The 19,463-nt window shown below is 36.4% G+C and overlaps 1 protein-coding gene across 5 annotated transcripts in view; it reads right to left on the minus strand.

Annotated features, from left to right (window-relative positions):
- Positions 1–1,334: 1,334 nt before the first annotated feature.
- Positions 1,335–19,463, minus strand: part of AFTPH (aftiphilin) — a 63,779-nt gene continuing 45,650 nt past the window's right edge. For 2 of the 5 annotated variants that reach the window (XM_067704897.1, XM_067704896.1), the window contains 4 exons: positions 14,815–14,875; positions 13,206–13,289; positions 9,186–9,309; positions 1,335–2,475 (listed from right to left, as the gene is read on the minus strand). In XM_067704897.1, coding sequence (XP_067560998.1) covers positions 2,331–2,475; positions 9,186–9,309; positions 13,206–13,289; positions 14,815–14,875 — 414 coding nt within the window. In that variant the 3' untranslated portion in view covers positions 1,335–2,330. The remainder of the gene's footprint in view (positions 2,476–9,185; positions 9,310–13,205; positions 13,290–14,814; positions 14,876–19,463) is intronic. The other 3 variants (XM_067704898.1, XR_010934514.1, XM_067704899.1) reach the window with 3 other exon arrangements.

Genomic DNA, 19,463 nt, shown 5'->3' on the forward strand with positions numbered 1-19,463 from the left:
AAATGTCCACTTGATTACTTTTAAATTGTAACAGAATAACTTATTTTAATTGATCCTATCTCCTGTGACTGCTTCTTGAATCTACCGGGACACCAGGGGCCTTTATAGATTTTGCGGATTCTATGCTCTGGCTATCGTTTATTGACGGTCTCCTCATGTGATAAATGTTTTACATCTATTATTTAACACATCAACCCCACAGGTAGGTGGTATCATTCCCTTTTTTTTTTTTTTTTGCGGTACGTGGGCCTCTCACTGTTGTGGCCTCTCCCGCTGCGGAGCGCACAGGCTCTGGACGCGCAGGCTCAGTGGCCATGGCTCACGGGCCCAGCTGCTCCATGGCATGTGGGATCCTCCCGGACCGGGGCACGAACCCGTGTCCCCTGCGTCGGCAGGTGGATTCTCAACCATTGCGCCACCAGGGAAGCCCCTCATTCCCATTTTTAAAGATAATATAACTGTGGCTCAGAGAAGGTTGATTAACTTTCTCATGGTATCACACACAGTTAATAAATGGGCTCTGAACCTAGGTGGATGAAGGCTACCATTATCATTTAGTTGTAATGGACTGTAGAAGCAGCCCTTTAAGCTTCAGTTACTGAAACATGTAAAGGTCTGCTGAGGAATACTTTTATCCTTCCATTCAGAAGGTCCACTGGGCACTGAAGACTTGTGACTATTCTGAAGGAAAGCCTTCTCTGGAAAAAAAAAAAAAAAGTTGGGGAAACGGCAGGAGATGGACTGGATAAGCATTCTTGCTCCAGGCCTTACTTAAATTACACTCAGGCAACTGTTCCAATGGCCCGTGTAATAACCTGGCGACACAGGAATCTCTGTCAATGACAGAGGTGCAGAAGAGTTCCAATGGAACATTCCCACAGCCGATGAGGTGGACTACTGTTGGGCTGATTGCCTGTTTTTACTGAAATACATCATGTGACTTTTTGCTGAAGCAACATCTAATCTAATAACAATATTTTAAAAGTGCTTTTAAGAAATTTTCTGCTCACCTTAATTTCATGCATGTATTTCCTTGGGAAGAAAAAAATTCCCTACAAATCCCTATTTAACTTTGCCAATTCTGATGAAGATATATTATAATGATCATGGGAATTTCTTGTATGATCTCATGTTCTACATAAAAACAGCTCAGCTACTTAAAGGGTTGATTCAAATTCTTATGGGTGAGAATCTAATTCTTCTTGGTTTTAATAAACTGGAAGCCCTACCAAATGATTTCTTCTGGATTGAAACACATTAAGATGAAATAAAACTTAACGTTCAAATTCATTACATTTTCCCTCAGATACCAAAGTACAGACACCAGGCTAAACTTCTTTTAAGTTATTTTATTTTTGTGTAAGCTAAAAGGAAATTTACACACTGAAATCTCAAAAGACCTTGGGCATGCACATTAACCTTGTTAGAGGTTCCTCTACATGTCTCTTTTTTTCCATAGGAATTTCCCCAAACATTTAAAACCCATAGTTTTTACTGTATATACAGCCTAAACCATAGCAATCTATGATTATGTCATTTTACACTGTGCAAAATCCTCAAAAAATAGTGGTATGATAGAACAAAACAATCAGTAACAAGTAAATTTCATGGTAAGACATTCATGTAATTTGGTCCTTCTCTAAACCAAACTGATTTAAAACAGACAGGCACAATCTCTTTAAACCCCTTCAATCAAGTTCTGACAATGATCCATACCCTAGAACAAAAGCGCAATCGATGAAAGTACCTTGCAAAAGGTCAAACAGCAACAGGCCAGACTGAAAAGATTAAACAAGAGCACAAAAAGGGTAACAAAAGCCAGATCTGAAACAAACCCACCACACGTAAAATTAAAAAAAAAAAAAAAATTTAAACAGGGACTTGGAGCTTATTTATGAGAGCAAAAGTAATTCAGTGTATGATGTGAAAAATTAATAGGACAGTCAATGCAATCTGAAAAGACTGAAGGGGATTTCACAGACAGTGGAGATTTGACTTTTTAGTTTTCATTTTTTTATTTCAAAAGTTTTGTAAGAAGGACACCACCAGTGTATTTCACAAAGACATAAATGTATACACCCCAGCAACACAAAAAGAATAAATCTTCAAAAATGTTCACCCCGATTATTTACATTTGTTTCTAATATAAATTTAGGACTTCAGTATGTAAATAAATATACATTACTATGTATACCTTTCTAGTGCGGCTTACCAACAAATCAGCTGAACTTTAATTTTTTTTTTTTTAATTAGAGCAGGTATGCTTTTGATGGTGGGGAAGGGCTGGAGGGAAGGAAAAGCAACTGAAACCGTCCAGTTCACATCAGTTATCAGTCTGCCTTCTCTTGGGAGCTTGTGGAAGGTGTCAAGGTGGTTGGGAACATCAACACCTTGGCATGCATGAACGTCAGGTCAGGAAGGCTGGCGATCACCTTGATGGCTTCTTCACTCAGGTGCTCTTCTCTTTTCGGTTTCCTGTTGACAAATGAAAAAAGAGATGTGTGTTAAAGTGACACTTCCTGGAGGTCAAACGGGAGAAAATCTACTCTCAAGGTAGACAGCAATCTGTGGGGACTTGAGTTATCTTTCCCTCTGCCAGTCCCTGAACCTCATAATACCTTTGTGTTGAGTGCTTCCTGTGCCAGAGGCCAAATCCCTTACAAAGATTCACACCGAATTTATGTATGTTCATTACAGTTAGGCAGGTACGTAGACATTCACATGTACCTGTGCACAGCTCGCAGCTCTATTTAAGCTTAGAAGCATCTACCTAGGCATACTTTTAAAATGTTACTAGGGAACTCCCTGGTGGTCCAGTGGTTAGGATTCTGTGCTTCCACTGCAGGGGTCACGTGTCCGATTCCTGGTCGGGGAACAAAGATCCTGCGTGCTGTGTGGCGCAGCCAAGAAAAAGTTACGCAGCAGAAATATGATGCTGAAGCCCTAGTTAATAACACTCTGCCCAACTGGACTTCCCCTTCCCCACTGAGAAACTACCAAAGTTGCCTCAACATAAAGCAAAGTATGTCTGGCACGGTCCTTGTAAGTCATTTTAACCTCAGGCTTTCTTCAACCCCAAAGGGGAATTCCAGGACAGAAAGCCCTCAGCTCAAAAACACCCAGCCTCTGCCCCACTGGGATGCAGAGAGATGGTAGGTCCAAAGGCCGCAGCACTAGGGCCAGCTACTCATGCCGAGAATGCACATAGGCAGGAAGGACTCAGGGAGAGGGGAAATCTCGAAATCTGTTGGGTCCTATAGATGAAATGCCCCTAATATAAGAAGTGATCAGCGTGGCGACACAGAGAGGAAGAGCTCCTGCTGACCCGGGTCTTCCCAGCAGGTGAGCCACAGAAAATGCCAATTGAGCCTCGAATGTGGCTCAAATTGAGCACATGATTGTAATCCAATCTTTATGTTTTCTAGGATGTTAAATATACTGAAAGATAGCTGCGGTCATAAAGATATTAATTTTAGATCAAAGTAATTTAAAATTGTTGACTCTAAAAGGCCCAATCCTCTTTTACAGTAAATGATAGTTGGTACTCTATTAGGTGCGACACAAGTTATTTCTTCCACCTAAGTATTTTCTTTGTCCTTGGGATGAGGTGCAGGAGGTCAGGAGATGAAACAAGAAAGAAAAGATAGATGCAGGTCTTTGTTTTATACCTGGACTTTTCTGTTGTTACCACATTTAAGTTCAGGCTGAAATAAAAAGATTTTATGAAAAGACTGAAAAATAAAACATCAGACTTTTAGGACCAAAGTTCTTCAATATGGGGGTCAGCTTCAGGTACACTGAAACCATCAGTAGATCAGCTCAGAAGAATGGAATAGCACTCCAAATTTTTTCCGATTAAAATCTACATTTTTAATTGCACTTAAATCATGGTAAAACTATTAAGTGGATGGTTGATGGGAAGTTGCCTATCTGCATCATTCCACAATAAAACCAGATAGTTCACTTTTTAGTCTCAAAGTGAAAAACTGGAAGACTACATGGGAAAGGGCAGCCTCTCACCATGGTCAATCTTAGCATCACTCACGATGGGGTCAACCAGACATTATGTGTCGTCTGATGCGATACAACACCTATGATGTATTCCAGCCAAAAGGCTTTACCTGAATCCATCAAACCTTTAGATATAATGTCCAGTTTACAGGAAATAAGGGGAATAGAGAAATATTTGAAAACTACTTGAAGGAAGCAAATGGACAAATCCAGAGATTGGGACGTTCTGCAGGACAAGTGGACCGATCTTTTCAACAAGCTAGCGTTAGTAAACTGAAAAGCAAACAGAAGGGATGGGGGTAGATATACTAGGTTAAAAGTGACTTAGCCATAGCAGCTAGGTACAATAGTCCTAGATTGGATGCTGATTTGGAGAAAGCAGAGAGAAAGGACATTGTTGGGGAATTTGAATACATATAGCCTGGCTATTAGATGAAATGAAAATTTACTGAAATCAGTAGATGGAGACCACTGACTGCAAGGGAAGGCTCAATGCCGTATAGACTATAAAATCTCCTTTTTGGTTAAAACAACACTCATATGGGTATATTTGCAAAGATAAAGATCTGAAAGAATATGCACTAAGGAGTTATAGTGATCTGACTGGTAAGAATGTGATACTTTCATGAAAAATTTTTTGTCTATTTTCTAACTTTCTACTCTTACTGTTTCTGTAAAGATAAAAAATTATTAAAAACAGTAACCAGTAAAATTGCACCTAAATGGACTTCTCGCTTGTGGAGTGCAGTTGGGGTGTGGGGAAGGAGAACAAAGAAGTTGTTTTCACCCAAGGAATGGTTGGTAAATATTATTCTAGAGTTTCTACCAATTGCCTTATTTCAGAGACACTACTTGAAGGCTGTCTGAAGTTGTATTTAAAAATAAGAAAAAGTTTACGTAGTTCATAGTTTGTGCGTTTATCTGTAGTCGCTATGCGTTGATGTGATCTAGTTTTCTTAGAATGTAAGAAAGAAGAAAATGCTTGAGGGGAATTTGAAAATAAAAAGTTACATCATGACCTTTCCTTGAAGCCAAAGGCAGTGACCTAATTTTGATTTATACTCTTCCTAGTTAAGATTTATCCTTTTGGCCAATGCAGTACAATTAAGAGTTCAGAAATAAACCCATACATTTATGGTTAAACTGATTTTCAACAAGAGGGAAATGGGGCAAGAACAGTCTTTTCAACAACCAGTGCTGGTACAACTGGATATCCACGTGCAAAAGAATGAAGTTGGACCCCCTACCTTACACCATATTCAAAAATTAATTCAAAATACATCAAAGGTCTAAATATAAGAGTTGAAACTTTAAAACTCTTAAAAGAAAACCTAGATGTAACCCTTCCTGACCTTGAAGTAGGCAATGGTTTCTTAGATATGACACCTAAGGCACAAGCAATGAAATATATATGTACATATTTATGTACACATATATGTATATCTATCTATAGAGATATATACACATATACGCATGTATATAGGGCTTCATCAAAATTAAGAAACTTTTGTGTTTCACAGGACACTACCAAGAAAGTGAAAAAACAGCCTGCAGAATGAGATAAAATATTTGCAAATCCTGTATCTGACAAAGGTCTAGTATGCAGAATATGTAAAGAGTTCTTAAAAACAACAACAACTTCCCTAAAGAAGAGATACAAGTGGTCAATAAGCACCTGAAAAACTGCTCAATATCACTGGCCATCAGGGAAATGTAAATCAAAATGACAATGAGATATCACTTCATACCCATTGGGATGACTATAACCAAAAGACAGTAACAAGCCTTGTGAGAATGTGGTGACATTGGAACCCTCAAACTTTATTGGTGGAAATGCAAAATGGGGCCACTGCTTTGGAAAACAGTTTGGTAGTTCTTCAAAAAATTAAACAGTGTTATCACGTGACCCAGAAGTTCCACTCCCAAGAAAATTGAAAGCATTTGTCCACACAAAAACTTGTACATGAATGTTCATGGCAGCATTACTCATAACAGTCAAAAAGTGAAAACAACCCAAATGTCCATTAATTTATTAGTGGGATAAACAAAATGTGGTATAGCCGTACAATGGAATATTATGCAGCCATAAAAAAGGAATAGAAAGTACCAATACATGCAACAACTTGGCTGAGCTTGAAAACATTATGCTAACTGAAAGAAGTCAGACACAAAAGGCTATATAATGTATTATTCTGTTAGTATGAAATAATCAGAATATGCAAATCCACAGAGATAGAAGGCAGATTAATAGCTGCCAGGGGCTGGGAAAACTGGCATATAGGGAGTGACTGCTAATGGGAACGGGGTTTCTCTCGGGGATGATAAAAATCTTCTGGAATTAGTGGTAATGGTTGCACAACCTTGCAAATATACTAGAAGCCACTGAATTGTACACTTGACATGGGTGAATTTCATGGCATGTGAATTATATCTCAATTAAAAGGTCAAAAAAAGAAAAGAAAAAACCATGCATGCCTTTTGGCAACTAGTCCTCTGGCCTGTATAATCTTCAGTTAGAGGTCTGTGGCTACTAACTAGCTGGCTACCCACTGATTAAGATTAGGAAGTAATTTTTCTCTGTATTAGAAAAGGTAAGCAAGAAGATGGAACTATTTTAAAACTGAGAACTTGCATTTCTTTAAAATAAGAAGTCACTTTCACAACCTATGTTTAGAAAGTGAACAGCACATGTACTTTCTCTTACATATGCAAAGACATTTGGAAAAGAGTATGGGATGTTGTTTGTTACATGGCAAATTTCCTCTACCTAGACCACTGTTTCTTAACCTTTTCTTACCCTACAGTTCCTCAGTGCTTTTTCACTCCATCTTCTGTGTATTGACAAAAGCCAAGATTTTGCTGAGGTGTACACTTCAAATTTTATTTTATTCAAAAACAAAAACAAAAAATGAAGCAAAACCAAAAAATAACAAAGATGCTTAAAATTCCTTTGGAATTATGCCACCCCACCTTTCTCCCCCCTGTACAACTGAGAATCACTCATGGGGGCACTTTACAGTATTACCTTCTAATTATAAGACTTGTGAATATTTGCACTTCTCACCACTTTCAAATAGTTAATTCCTCCAAAGAGAAAACACAAAGTTGACAACTTGTTTTCTTTGCAATTTATTTTGTTTTAAATGTGAAGCTGGACAGGTACCAGAGACTAATTCAATGCAGTTACAAAACTGACCCCAGGATACACACTATAGTTTCAGTTCATTCCATAATAGTACAGAGTAAGAGAAAAAATAAAATAACTTGAAGTGGTAGGAGTTGGAAGAGTGCCCTAGTGTACAGAATGTTTTAAGGGTGAGTTGAAAAGTTAGGAGAGCAAGCAAGTTAACAATGTGGCTTAGAGCTCCTCCTACTGGCACAAAGAATGAATTCTCACCACCGGGACTTTGAACACTAACTACTACAGTTCACTCAGTGAGACTGCAGAGGGAAAAAGGTGAGGAAACACTAGGGCTGTCCTTAGAAAAAGTTGTCCAAAAAGTAGCAGGAGAAAGCCCAAATGATAAAAGTGTCAGTTTTTTGTTTGTCTGTTTGTTTTAAAAGTCATTAGCTTTTGGTTAACATATATAGAAAAAATGGATGAGAAATCTGTATAAGGAGAACGTTAATTTGAAAATGATTTATTTGGAAAGAGAAATTAGAAAGCAAGCAAAAAATCCACACTAGCTTCATTTACAAGCAAGTTCACTTAATAGGAGGCTTTAACAGCGCCAGGTAGTGTTACTACAAAGAAATAGGGGTGATAAGAACAAGGGAGAGAATCTGTGGCTAAACAAGAACGTGCAGACTACAAATCCATTCCCGGGAAAAGTTCAGGGTAGCCTTAATTATAAAACAAATAATAATGGATTTTCATGATTATAAATATTAATTGTATTAGTAATAATAAATATCTGTTGAATGGGTACTTAAGCACAAACACAGTTTTAAAGATGATGTGATAATTCAAGCCAAAGTTTTAAGACAGGTAAGCATTTATTATTTGCAAGGAAAACACGGCTTTATTAAATGGATGTTTTTCTACAGAAGAACTGATTTAAAAGATAAATCTGAATTTGACGTGTGAGTAGAATGTATTTAAACAGGAGAAAAAGCTATAATATCTCTGCCTAACTGGGCAAAAACAGGTGAATATTTTCACTTTAAAGTGCTGATGAATCACAGATTTGGTACAGCAGAGTTGGTATGCCGATCAACCAGTATTTGCTCTTGCAGTAGTGACTTCCTGGTTCATAAGATTACCTTCTTATTAGAAACTGCCTTATTCTTATGGCTAACATGTCAAAGCAATGGATTATTCCAGTGCTTAATTATGTAAAACTGAAGGTTTCCTGAATCCTGCACACAACGCCCACATGACATTCCTGTATCTGAGATAACTGCTTTTCTAAAGGCCCTGCCCCTGAGGGGCTCCCAGAAAGCTTGTTAAAAGCAAGGCTTCGGGCTTCCCTGGTGGCGCAGCGGTTGAGAGTCCGCCTGCCGATGCAGGGGACATGGGTGCAGGGGACATGGGTTCGTGCCCTGGATCCCACGTGCCGCGGAGCGGCTGGGCCCGTGAGCCATGGCCGCTGAGCCTGTGCGTCTGGAGCCTGTGCTCCGCAACGGGAGAGGCCACAACAGTGAGAGGCCCGCATACCGCAAAAAAAAAAAAAAGCAAGGCTTCACGACCCAAATCAGAGGTGTTATACATTAGCGAAAATTCAGAAAATAAAACAGTGGCCATTCCCTACTCTCTCTTAGCCCAGAGGTGAAAGGATCAGCATAGGTGACTCTGGGAGTGTGAAACTGGGTTCTCAAAGATGATCATCTCAGTAGTTATGAAAGAAAAGGGGGAGCATTTCTGTAATGGCTTCATGATCTCAATTCTTTTATCAGATTCTTCTCTACAAAGTTGGGTGTAGGGGTAGGGAAGGAGAGAAAACGACATCTGTCAGCCCTTTCCAGTCTCTCATGAAATAGCTCCGCTCTAGTAAATCCATAATTAAACATAATTTGATACTATTTTCTGGAATTAGGCATCTATTGGTTTTATAAATGTAAAGTGAATTTTAATATAATATATTGAAATACTGCCAACTTATGTGCTTTCCCATCTGGGCTACTTTGTTTAACACAGAATTCAAAATTAGGGTGTAATGAGCACTAGCTTTTACCTGGTAGATGTGCTTGTCTTCTCTACTGTGGACATGAGTCTCGCAAATGCATCAGTCACTTTGAGGCTTGAGGTGGAGATTTCCAGCTTAGAAGTTGTTAACTCATACAACTCTGGATCCACACCTTATAGTATAAAATGATAGTCAGTGATGGCAAGCTGCAATGGGTACTCAGCCACAATCCAAGATGCAAAAGGCAATTACTCTGTAAACATCTGAGTCTTTATAAGCACAACACATCTTTAGAACACTGTAATATTGCATTTAGTTTTTAAATTATAAATTCCACTCTTCGGAGTTTTTATAAAGTAGGAAAATACTCTTAAAATTCCACTCTGGTATAAATATAGCCTTAATTAATCTAACGTTTATGTAGACGATACCATCAAAATACTTCTAAAAAATTCTATCTGCTATAGAAAACTCCCTAAATTTTGTATTTGTTTGTGATATGAAGGTTATCAATGTTTTATAAATAGAATGCACATGATTTGTTACATAATATGACACCTCAATTTTTAAATTGACTGATTTAACTTCATTTTTTGAACCTCCCTTTTCCCTTACCTCCCTGACCATTTATCCTCCATTATTTTCATCCATATCCCCAAATTTGTAAGTTAATATAAAGTCTCAGATACAGTAAATAATTTGGTTAGTTTAAATATATTCTGACTATCTGAGGACATGAAATATTACCCAAAGTATCAAATTATTACTAAAGAAAAGTTATATACCGCATTGTTCTTTCTTCAGGTAAGAAGTGGGGAGGGTAAAATATTTTCAGAAAAAGTGAATAAAAGCACTACGTTTGAACAAAATGAAAATTGTCTCAAGGGTTATACTTCTATTGTCTCATAGCTGAATCTAGTGGCTAACAGTTCAAATATCTTGTTAGAAAAATTCAAAACAAAGCTAAGTTAGAGGATTAGATTTATTGTAAAATCTATTAAAATCCTTCCCATCTGACTTCATTAAAATATACATACATATTTTAAAACTTTCCTTGAATATTAATTTATATCAAATATGAGGACTACAAAAAACAAGGAACAATTAAATATTTTCAACTCAAGCTAAGCGTTGGAAAATAAAGGTAATCAGATAAAAACTTTTTAATCCTACACTCTCTTTGGTTTTAGCAAATTCAGTAGTTTCAGGGTATAATAGAAAAGCAGACTGTAAGTACAAATGTCTTATAGCTTCATCAATTTCTACTTATCATTTCTAAAAAAGCCCTAAGACCCGTAGATAAAATTATATATACATGTACCATATCGATATTAACAAACAAGTTTCCTCCTTTAGGATATTTCTAGGTTAAGAAAAAAAATCAGGAACTGCCTTCTATTAACCACCTTTGTAGCTGACTAGCAGATGTAAACACAGATCTCAGATGTTTACAGAAATCATACTAGCACAAGCGGCTTCCACAGTTACCATGTCCAACAAGGGAGGAAGGCTATAGAAAATGTTTGTTGACTCTCCGAAGTTTTTAGTATTTCATTAAGGTACAGTTTCAAAATATAATTTAAAAGGCCCTTTCTTTGTATTTCTATAATAAGTATTAAGGTTGCAATTAAAATGTAAAAATTTACAGATGCCTGTAAAGGGACCAGATGAACCCAAAGCACCTCCTTCCTCCACTATGAAAGGTTAGATTCCAAGTAACCACAAAATTTAAGTAGATGGTGAATGCACAATGCAGAGTAAACAATTGCATTCTGACTGGCAACAGGAAAGTGCTAGTAAAAATTTAGTTGGGTTTATACAATACTGACAACTTGGCCGTCAAACAGTGAAGTGGGAGATTTTTAAAAACCCCTTCAACCTCCCCCAACCTCCCAAAACCATTACCACCAAAAAAAGTACTATGGCTATATTTTATACTTTTCAAAAACAAGACAACTACTTACTCTACACAAAAAACTGGAGAGTAATTTTTTTAATGGAAGAGTTTTTTTTTTTTTTAACAGAACCTTAATGAGGCATAGTTTAGTTACATAAGTAAAGCTAGCCAACCAAGTTCTATGCCAACCTCCTAAGTCTCAAACACAAAATAATTAAATAACCGCAAGCTAAGACAAAATGACTTTCCCAGAAACAAGTCAGAAAAAGTGCAAGCAAGTGGTGAAATGGAATACTCAGGAAAGGGTGGACACCTGTAGCTTGATGGTAAGTTTTAACAAAACCCAATAGCAATAAAACAAGCCAAAGCAAATTTATAGTAATCAGGTTTACACAGCAGCTAGAGTATATTAATGAAAATACGGAAGGAAAATATTTAAAAGGTTCCAAAGTAATGAGGACCGCCATTGACCATGCTAATTTCATTTCCATTACAGCTCTAAGCTTCTGAAACTGCTTGCTCTTCTCAAAGCTGTGTATGTATACTGAGCCTGGTTTATCAGGTCATTTCTGTACTTCTTTATACAGTCAGATGATTTGTGCTCTTATGGGTGATTTTTAACTGAGTTTGAAATGTAACCAAAAATTAAATTTAAACCAGGTTTTTAGACACCCAAAAGTAGTGACCTCATTTAAATTATGATACAGTCCATGACAAAACAAAGCTGAGAGCAAATTAGAAATAGGAGCTTGGTAATTCATTCTTGGGATTATAGTAATAAGGAAACTGATACACAAGTTTTTGGGTTTCTTCCCCCCATTAAGTATTAAAAACTAATTAGCTCACCCAGGTCATTTCATAGCTCACATGTGTTTAGAAGTAATTTAAATAGTGAAATATTCTGAAGTCAAAACCAGACACATTAGTTTTTCATATGTTTGTAAAATCTTGGAAACAATGAAAATGATAACCAGGGGATTAGATTTGCGGAATCCAGTCATTCTACAAAACGGCTTTGGAATGTCCTTATAGCACAATCAGATTTCCATAACCAGCTCTTGGAGAAGGGCATTCTGGGTCCCAGGTTCACCCTTAGCTGATTGTCTTAGTCTCCCCCATTTCCCATCATGGCTCCTAAATTGCTAGAAGTGGGTGGCAGGGTTATCTAGCTGAACAAAACCAGCAGATTCCCAGAACCAGGCTGGCTGTCTAACTGATCCTAGTGGGGACTGAGAGGGACCCTCCCTATGCATTCTGGGCATCAGCATCTATATAGCACCTCAACAGCCGTCTGGTATCAATGGGCATGATTACCAGATCACAAGTTGGGATGACAGGGAGTCATTAAAATCATATTAAATAAAATGTAAACATAAAAATGCCATTATATTTTAATCGTTTATTCAGTTAGAAAATGACAAAGTACATTAGGCCTTTGGTCAATGAACTGAACTTTTGCCAGGCTGAACATTAATTTAACAGGCACTCCCGTAAGTTTTAATTTCTAGCTTTTAGTATCTCATAGCAATTATTTTCTATTATTATCTTTAACATGTTTTTTTCCTCCATGGAAAACAGTAAACTTTCTATTCAAGAGCTACATAAAACAGTAATAATTTTATGTGGGACTATATAACTAAGTGCTAGACTCCAACATTTTGGAACCTAATTATACATTTAGCAGCACTAATGAACAACTAATTGAATGCTAGAATTTGTAAAAGGTTCTATCATCACAGACACTATAATGTAAAGTCACCTTTGTGTACTAAAATATTCTTATATCTCTAAATTTGTATTTTTTCAAATGGCTTTGTAGAATATGCTTTAAAAATAAGCATATAAAATATCACATTTTCTATTTACAGGGGGAAAAAAACCCCCTGCCTTTAACTGTGTAAGGACATTAGGGCTGTTTTATATCTAGAAACTACTTTCAGCTCTGAATATTATACTCTGTCAGTATAATTTTAAGCTTTCCTTAAAATACATTTCACATAAGTCATTTGTTATAGTTACACTACTAGAAAATAGCAGTAGATAGATGAAAGAAAAGTAGTAGACATTATAGAGAATACAATCTACTTGTTTCCTTGTTTATAGGAAAGTCAAGTGATGTGGTCATGCTTTTAGTAAATAAACTAGAATTATGGTTTTAACACTCTGCTGACCTGGGATTGTGGTGCTGCTGCTAGAGCTACTGTCATCCACGGGCCCAAAGAAATCAAGGTTCAGAAGAGTGGAACCTCCACTAGCTTGAAATTCAGTGACCGTGTTGGTAGGCAGCCACACAGAAGGTAAGCCAAGGGAGGAGGGGTTATGTGTAAAAAGGGGTAAGACACACACTTGAACATGCAGGTTATAATTAGTAGTCATTACATATTTTTAAATCAACATTAAAACAATGTGTACAGTATTAGTTTTTCACTGCTAAGGACATTTCTAAAGTAACAATTTAATTCAATGTACATTTTCTCATGTACAACGTAAATAATTTGACACTTAGTAAGGTTTTAGTTAGGAGTTCGGTTCTTTCAATTGAAACTCGAAGCCATACCAGAAAGACCAAGGGGAAAGTATACCCGTTAAAGGGAAACAATACTTTAATCACAACCCAACATTAAATCACTGTACATGCCCAAATAAATCTTTTATGTTAGTAGTGTTGGTTTCTAATTAATGCTTTTTAAAAGTGACAAAGTTGTCAGTTTCAGGACAGGCACCAATACATTAACTTAGTTTAAAATAAAATAACGTAATAAGGAATGTCATAACTGCCCTACCCTGATGTGCAACCTCAAGCTGTACTGTTCCCCTTTAACTCTGAAACAGTAATCAGAAATAGTATACATTTTTAAAGAAGTTGTTTGTTAATAAAAAGCATGATGATTTGACTGAATAAGACACCAGACAACAGCAGAAGGTGCATCCAGGCTTTCCTTCAGCACGGATATTCAATTGGATGCTTTCCAGATATCCTGGGATCCCCCACTCTAAGGCAAAGCTGATAGAATAGCAGGTGTTTTAGACCATGGCTCAAACAACTTATGAAGTATAAGGAGTAAGAGTAATTATACCTCAGAGTCCAATTAAAACTTGTGATGTCAACACACAGGAAAACTAGCATTTTGTATTACTTAAAACCCCACCTTATTGGAATAAGTTAATCCTTTTTCAGGATTTTCTTTTAAAGCCATAAGTGAAACCAATTATTTCTGGAACTACCTACTAGTATTTTGAGATAAGTTTTAGAAAAGGATCATGAAAATCATTCGTTTTTCCTTTGCATATAAGTGCACTATAAAATATTATTAAATCTGAAAACTACTTTGAGTCAATAAATATGGATCTATTTGCACACTGTTTTCGGTTAAATAATTGTGCTTTGTGCTTTAAAGCAGCCTCTACACACAAGACTTTGCATCCAAGAAAATTCCATGAACTAAGACTATAAAAAAAAATTTCAAGTAAATTGGTCTTACCTAAAATATCATTTAAACTGCCTAGATATTTGTGAAAAATAAGGAAGCTTGTTTTTGTCTTGAGATAAAGAAACTAAAATTTTATCTGGCTACTACTACCTATATATGGACATTAATACTGTTAATACTAGTAACAGCTGGTTTCTTGAGCAATCACTATTCAGAAAGAAAGCCTGAATTTCCAAAGATAAGAAGTTATGTTCAAACAAAAAAGGAAGTCAGCAGAGAGAAGTCTGTCTGAACTTTGTAGCTTTCTTAACTCTAGCTCTGGTGCTAGAGGCTCTACGGAGAGACGTACCATCTAAAGGGTTAGTAAGGCCACTGCTACTCCAGTCAAACTGGACGGGTGGTAGAGACTCCTAGAGTTGAAAACCAAAAAATCAAAATTAATCAGTATAGGTTGTAGCAACATAAAGAATCCTTAAAAATAAAACGAAACACTATTATAGCAAGATCATTAGGCAATAAGATACCTAAAGACAAAATTGGGATAATTTACAATTTCAGAAGGTTATCTACAAATATTAACACAAACTGAAATTGCAAAATTTATAAACAGTACAGCTTGTTGACATTAAAAATGTTGTATCTGAGAAATGGAATTATCTTTACATTTTCAAACAGAAATTTATGGACTGATCCTATGTCAAGATTTCAATCTATTCTCAAATCATGATTTAAACTACTGGCTTGATTACAATAAAAATATTTAAAAACATCACTGATTTTTTTTTCACTAAAGAGTTATCCACTTTATTTTAAATGACTATCCACTTAAAATTTCTTAATAGATAATATAATGCAATAGAGAAGGTACCACTGAAAGTGAGGCAATTTGGGTTATTAAAGACTAAGTAACTAGTTGTATAAACATGTATAGTTAATTTAGTTGGTTTCCTTATATATAAAAATTAAAAAAATCAATCATCTTCTTTAATTTAGAAATTACTTATAATCAGTATTAGAATTTAATTTTTAAAATAATGTACTGAAAAGTATATGCAAAACTCATTTGAGTATTCTAGGTTTTAAAATTCTGTTAACTACCAAACACATAAAGATAAAATGAGCAAATGATACATAGAAGATGGAAGGTAGTACAAAACATTTAAAAATGATTGCTGCTTTATTTTAAGAATATTCTTGACAAGAAAAAAAATGCCTCCTTTTCATTTTCTTGTTTTATTTTGAGGGTGGTGTTGGCAACAATTATTGAAATAACCTGTATTTTATTAGACTCTTACTATCAACATGTTGCCATCTTTTTTTTTCTATATTGCTCACCACCATGCTTTACTGTAAGGTAGGCACTTATTAAAACTTTATAATCGGGACTTCCCTGGTGGTGCAGTGGTTAGGAACCTGCCTGCCAATGCAGGGGACACAGGTTCGAGCCCTGGTCCAGGAGGATCCCACATGCCGCGGAGCAACACGCGCACCTTAGCAAAGAGTAGCCCCTGCTTGCTGTAACTAGAGAGAGCCCGCACGCAGCAACAAAGACCCAACACAGCCAAAAATAAATGAATAAAATATAAAAAAATAAATTAAAAAAACAACAACTTTATAATCATTTTTTCTGTGTAGACAAAGACATTGTTCCCTGTAGGAAGGGAACATGAATCGGCTATTTTTGAAAGTTCAATCCCATGACATTATAATACAATTGCTTTGATAACCAATTATAGGCATGTTACTATAAGCACTTAGTCTCCCCCATATAAGTCGGGCCTGGAGGTGGAGGGGCTAGGTATAAACAAAATAAAACACTAACATTAGTGGTTGCCAGGGGTGAGAGAGAGTTGTGGGAGCTGGAGTGGGGTGGGGCGGGGGCTTGGCTGTGGAAATGGAAGAAATGCTGTATGCTGACTGTGGAGGTAGTCACACACATGGAAAGATGACACAGAACCACACACACATACTGCACAAATGTCAGATTCTTGGTTTTGATATTGTACTATGATTATGTAAGATGTAATCATGGGGGAAACTGGTGAAGACACAAGGCACCTCTTCTGTACTACCTTTGCAACTTCCTGTGAATCTATAATTATTTCAAATAAAATTTTTAAAAATCCTGGTGAAAATCTCGTTTATAACCTACCTGCAAGACCGATAAATAACATTTAGAAAAGATTTTCTTTAGCTGATCTCAAAAACAAACAAAAAGCTCTAGGCATTCCAACAGATTCAACTTATATTATTCTACTTCTAGATCAGAAACACCTTTAGAACTATTCAACACTGACTGGATGGACCAAACCCAGATTTACATAATAACAAAGTTTCTGGGTATATGGAGCAAAGGTGTTTCATTAACATGTTTTACCTAAACGATGTCAAGTAGCTGGATGTTTTGAAATATTTCAGTGATTTTCTGGAATTTTAGCTTCTCACAGAGGTGTATGGCATTTTGAAGACACAGCCAATATTATAATAATGAGGTGCTAAATCATGAATCAAAATTTAGTGGAAAAGAGAAAGATGAAAAACAGATACCTAAATAATTATAGGCTAACTAACGGCACAGACAAGTAGGCAACTTAAGGAGAAAGCACTGGAACAAAACATTTTCAAACAACTTTAAGTAATGTGGCATGAATGATTAATGCAGAGACAAAAGAAAGGAGACAAGGTCATAATAAAAAGAGGGGGAAAGAAAAGACTAGAGACAGGAGACTCTGGCTCTAGTCCTAGCTATAGCACTGATGTGTGCTTTTGGGTAAATCACTTAGTCTTTCCAAATATGTTTTTCTAAGTGTAAAAAGAGAGTACAGTGCTAGATAGTCATTTTTTCTTTCTTCTATCTCTAAAACTCTGATTCACAACTGAAATAGCAACATAAAGTAGCCTAAGAAAAGAAGTTTGCTAGTGGTGACTAGCTGGATAACTGATAGCCAGAGAGCTGACTTTACTCAGCAGTGAATAAAGTATGGTTAAAGTACTGATCTTAGAGGGGAATCAATGGCACCGTGAATGGTGTGACCTTGAAATTCAGTGGATAAAGATGCAAACGACAACAACAAAAAGTATCACTACTGGTTTTTACCTATAAACTGTTTTTTTCAGGTAAAAGTATCTTTTAAAAAAACATTAACAGTTGTTAGTAAAATATTAAATTCCTAAACAAGAGATGCAATGGCTATAAGACTGATGAGTACAAACTGATGTGGAAGATAAAAATTCTATGGGTACCAAACTGAAATAGAAAAGACAGGCCAAAAAGAATGCAGTCATAATGAGAATTATACAACTATGATAAGTTTGAAAGTCCCTGTTCAATGATGCCAAAACATAAGAGGAAGGTCTGCTATACGCTTTGGGCGGGGGCACGGGGAAATTTAGGTATTGAACAGGTCTTTCCTGACACATTTTGCTAAGCTTCTAGCACTAATGGCTATGGCTGTTTAATCTGAAAATTATCACTAGGAGAAAGACTGCATGGCCAAAATGTTAAGTGAAAAATATATACATGTTTATATAATGTATATATAATATATACATTGCATGCCAAAGAATAGTGGTAAGAAATATCACTTTATATAGAGAATCTTTACAATGCATTTCAGATGTTTGTTAAGTATCTTAACCTGAATCAGAAGTATGGAGCCAAGCAAAGGTCATGCAATCTAGTGATGGCGGTTAGGCATCTCAGCACAAAACTCTGATACGCATGCTGAAATCTTCAATTTGAATGTTAGAATGCAGACCTACACAGGCTCAAGTCAATTCAGAAATAAGTTTGAATTTCCACTGGGAAATATTATTTTCACTGGTTTCCCAAAAGCCTAAAAACTAAAGCCAGTGAGGATCACAAACTACCATAAAAAAGTACAGAATAAACTTGTTAATTCATTATTTACATGTGTATTTTTTAAAAAGAGAAATGTGTGCATGAAACAGAATAAAAGGACATATTTGCTTAAAAAGAGCTTTTAAAAAATATAAGTAGCAAGAGACCAAGTTCCATCTTCCAGCAAAAATGTTAGATATGCTTAAATGTTGCTGAAAATTCCTACACTTGCCTGTAAATAGGGAGAGAGTCCCTTGATTGCAAGTACATAGGGGTGTATATGTATGCACAGAGGTGGCAGCAGCTGAATACATATGGAGCTGCAACTAACCTCCATTAAATTAACACACATTAATTTCTACTAAAAATCTTCTGTTAAATTAACACACATGCTTTTTTTAGGTTATCTAGACTTTTAATCAAGTCTATAATTAAATTATATAAGAAAGATGATAAGTATGAGGTATGACTAGGCAAAAATGACAGGTGACGGCTAACTCTGATAAAATAAGCAATAACTTATGGGGCTGTAACACGTGGAAGTGGTTGGATAGAGAAGAGGAGAAGGAGGCAAGTAAAAGTAGCAACAAGTGGCCTCAAGTAAGAACAGCTCCATTTCCAGAAAACATACCAGGCAGTTACTCAAAGTACTTTCCTAATACCTAGCATTGTAGGAATAAGAATGTTGATTGGGGCAGAAGTGAGAATGTGCTGTGGGAGAAGTAATTTTGGAACCTGCATAAACCTGGCAGGCCTGGGAGAGCAGCTGATAGCCAGAGGGCAATATAAGGCCAATGAAAAGAAGAGAGCTAAGGACAGATTCAACCTACTGAGACATTTTGCCCAAGGCACCTTGCCTGTTGCCCAGCCATCAATAAGGCAAGGCATTTTACGCATTAGGTCCCCTTGCCCACTAATTCAGTGCCAGTAATAAACTGGCTTCAGAGGGATGTTTAAGCTAAGCCCAAGTATAAACCACAGTGGTACAGAGCAGTAATATTAGATGTTTCTTGAAACACACCTGAAAAAGTAGGACCTTGCTTTACAAAATTATTTTCCAAAGTATGTTCTTCAGAAAAGGGTCCTGTGGCCAAGTAAACTTGAGAAATGAAGTAAAATTAAATAGGGTTATTCACTGCAAGATTCTTCAGAGTCCT

This window comes from Pseudorca crassidens, chromosome 14, assembly GCF_039906515.1.
Source record: "Pseudorca crassidens isolate mPseCra1 chromosome 14, mPseCra1.hap1, whole genome shotgun sequence".
In the NCBI taxonomy this organism is placed as follows: domain Eukaryota; kingdom Metazoa; phylum Chordata; class Mammalia; order Artiodactyla; family Delphinidae; genus Pseudorca; species Pseudorca crassidens.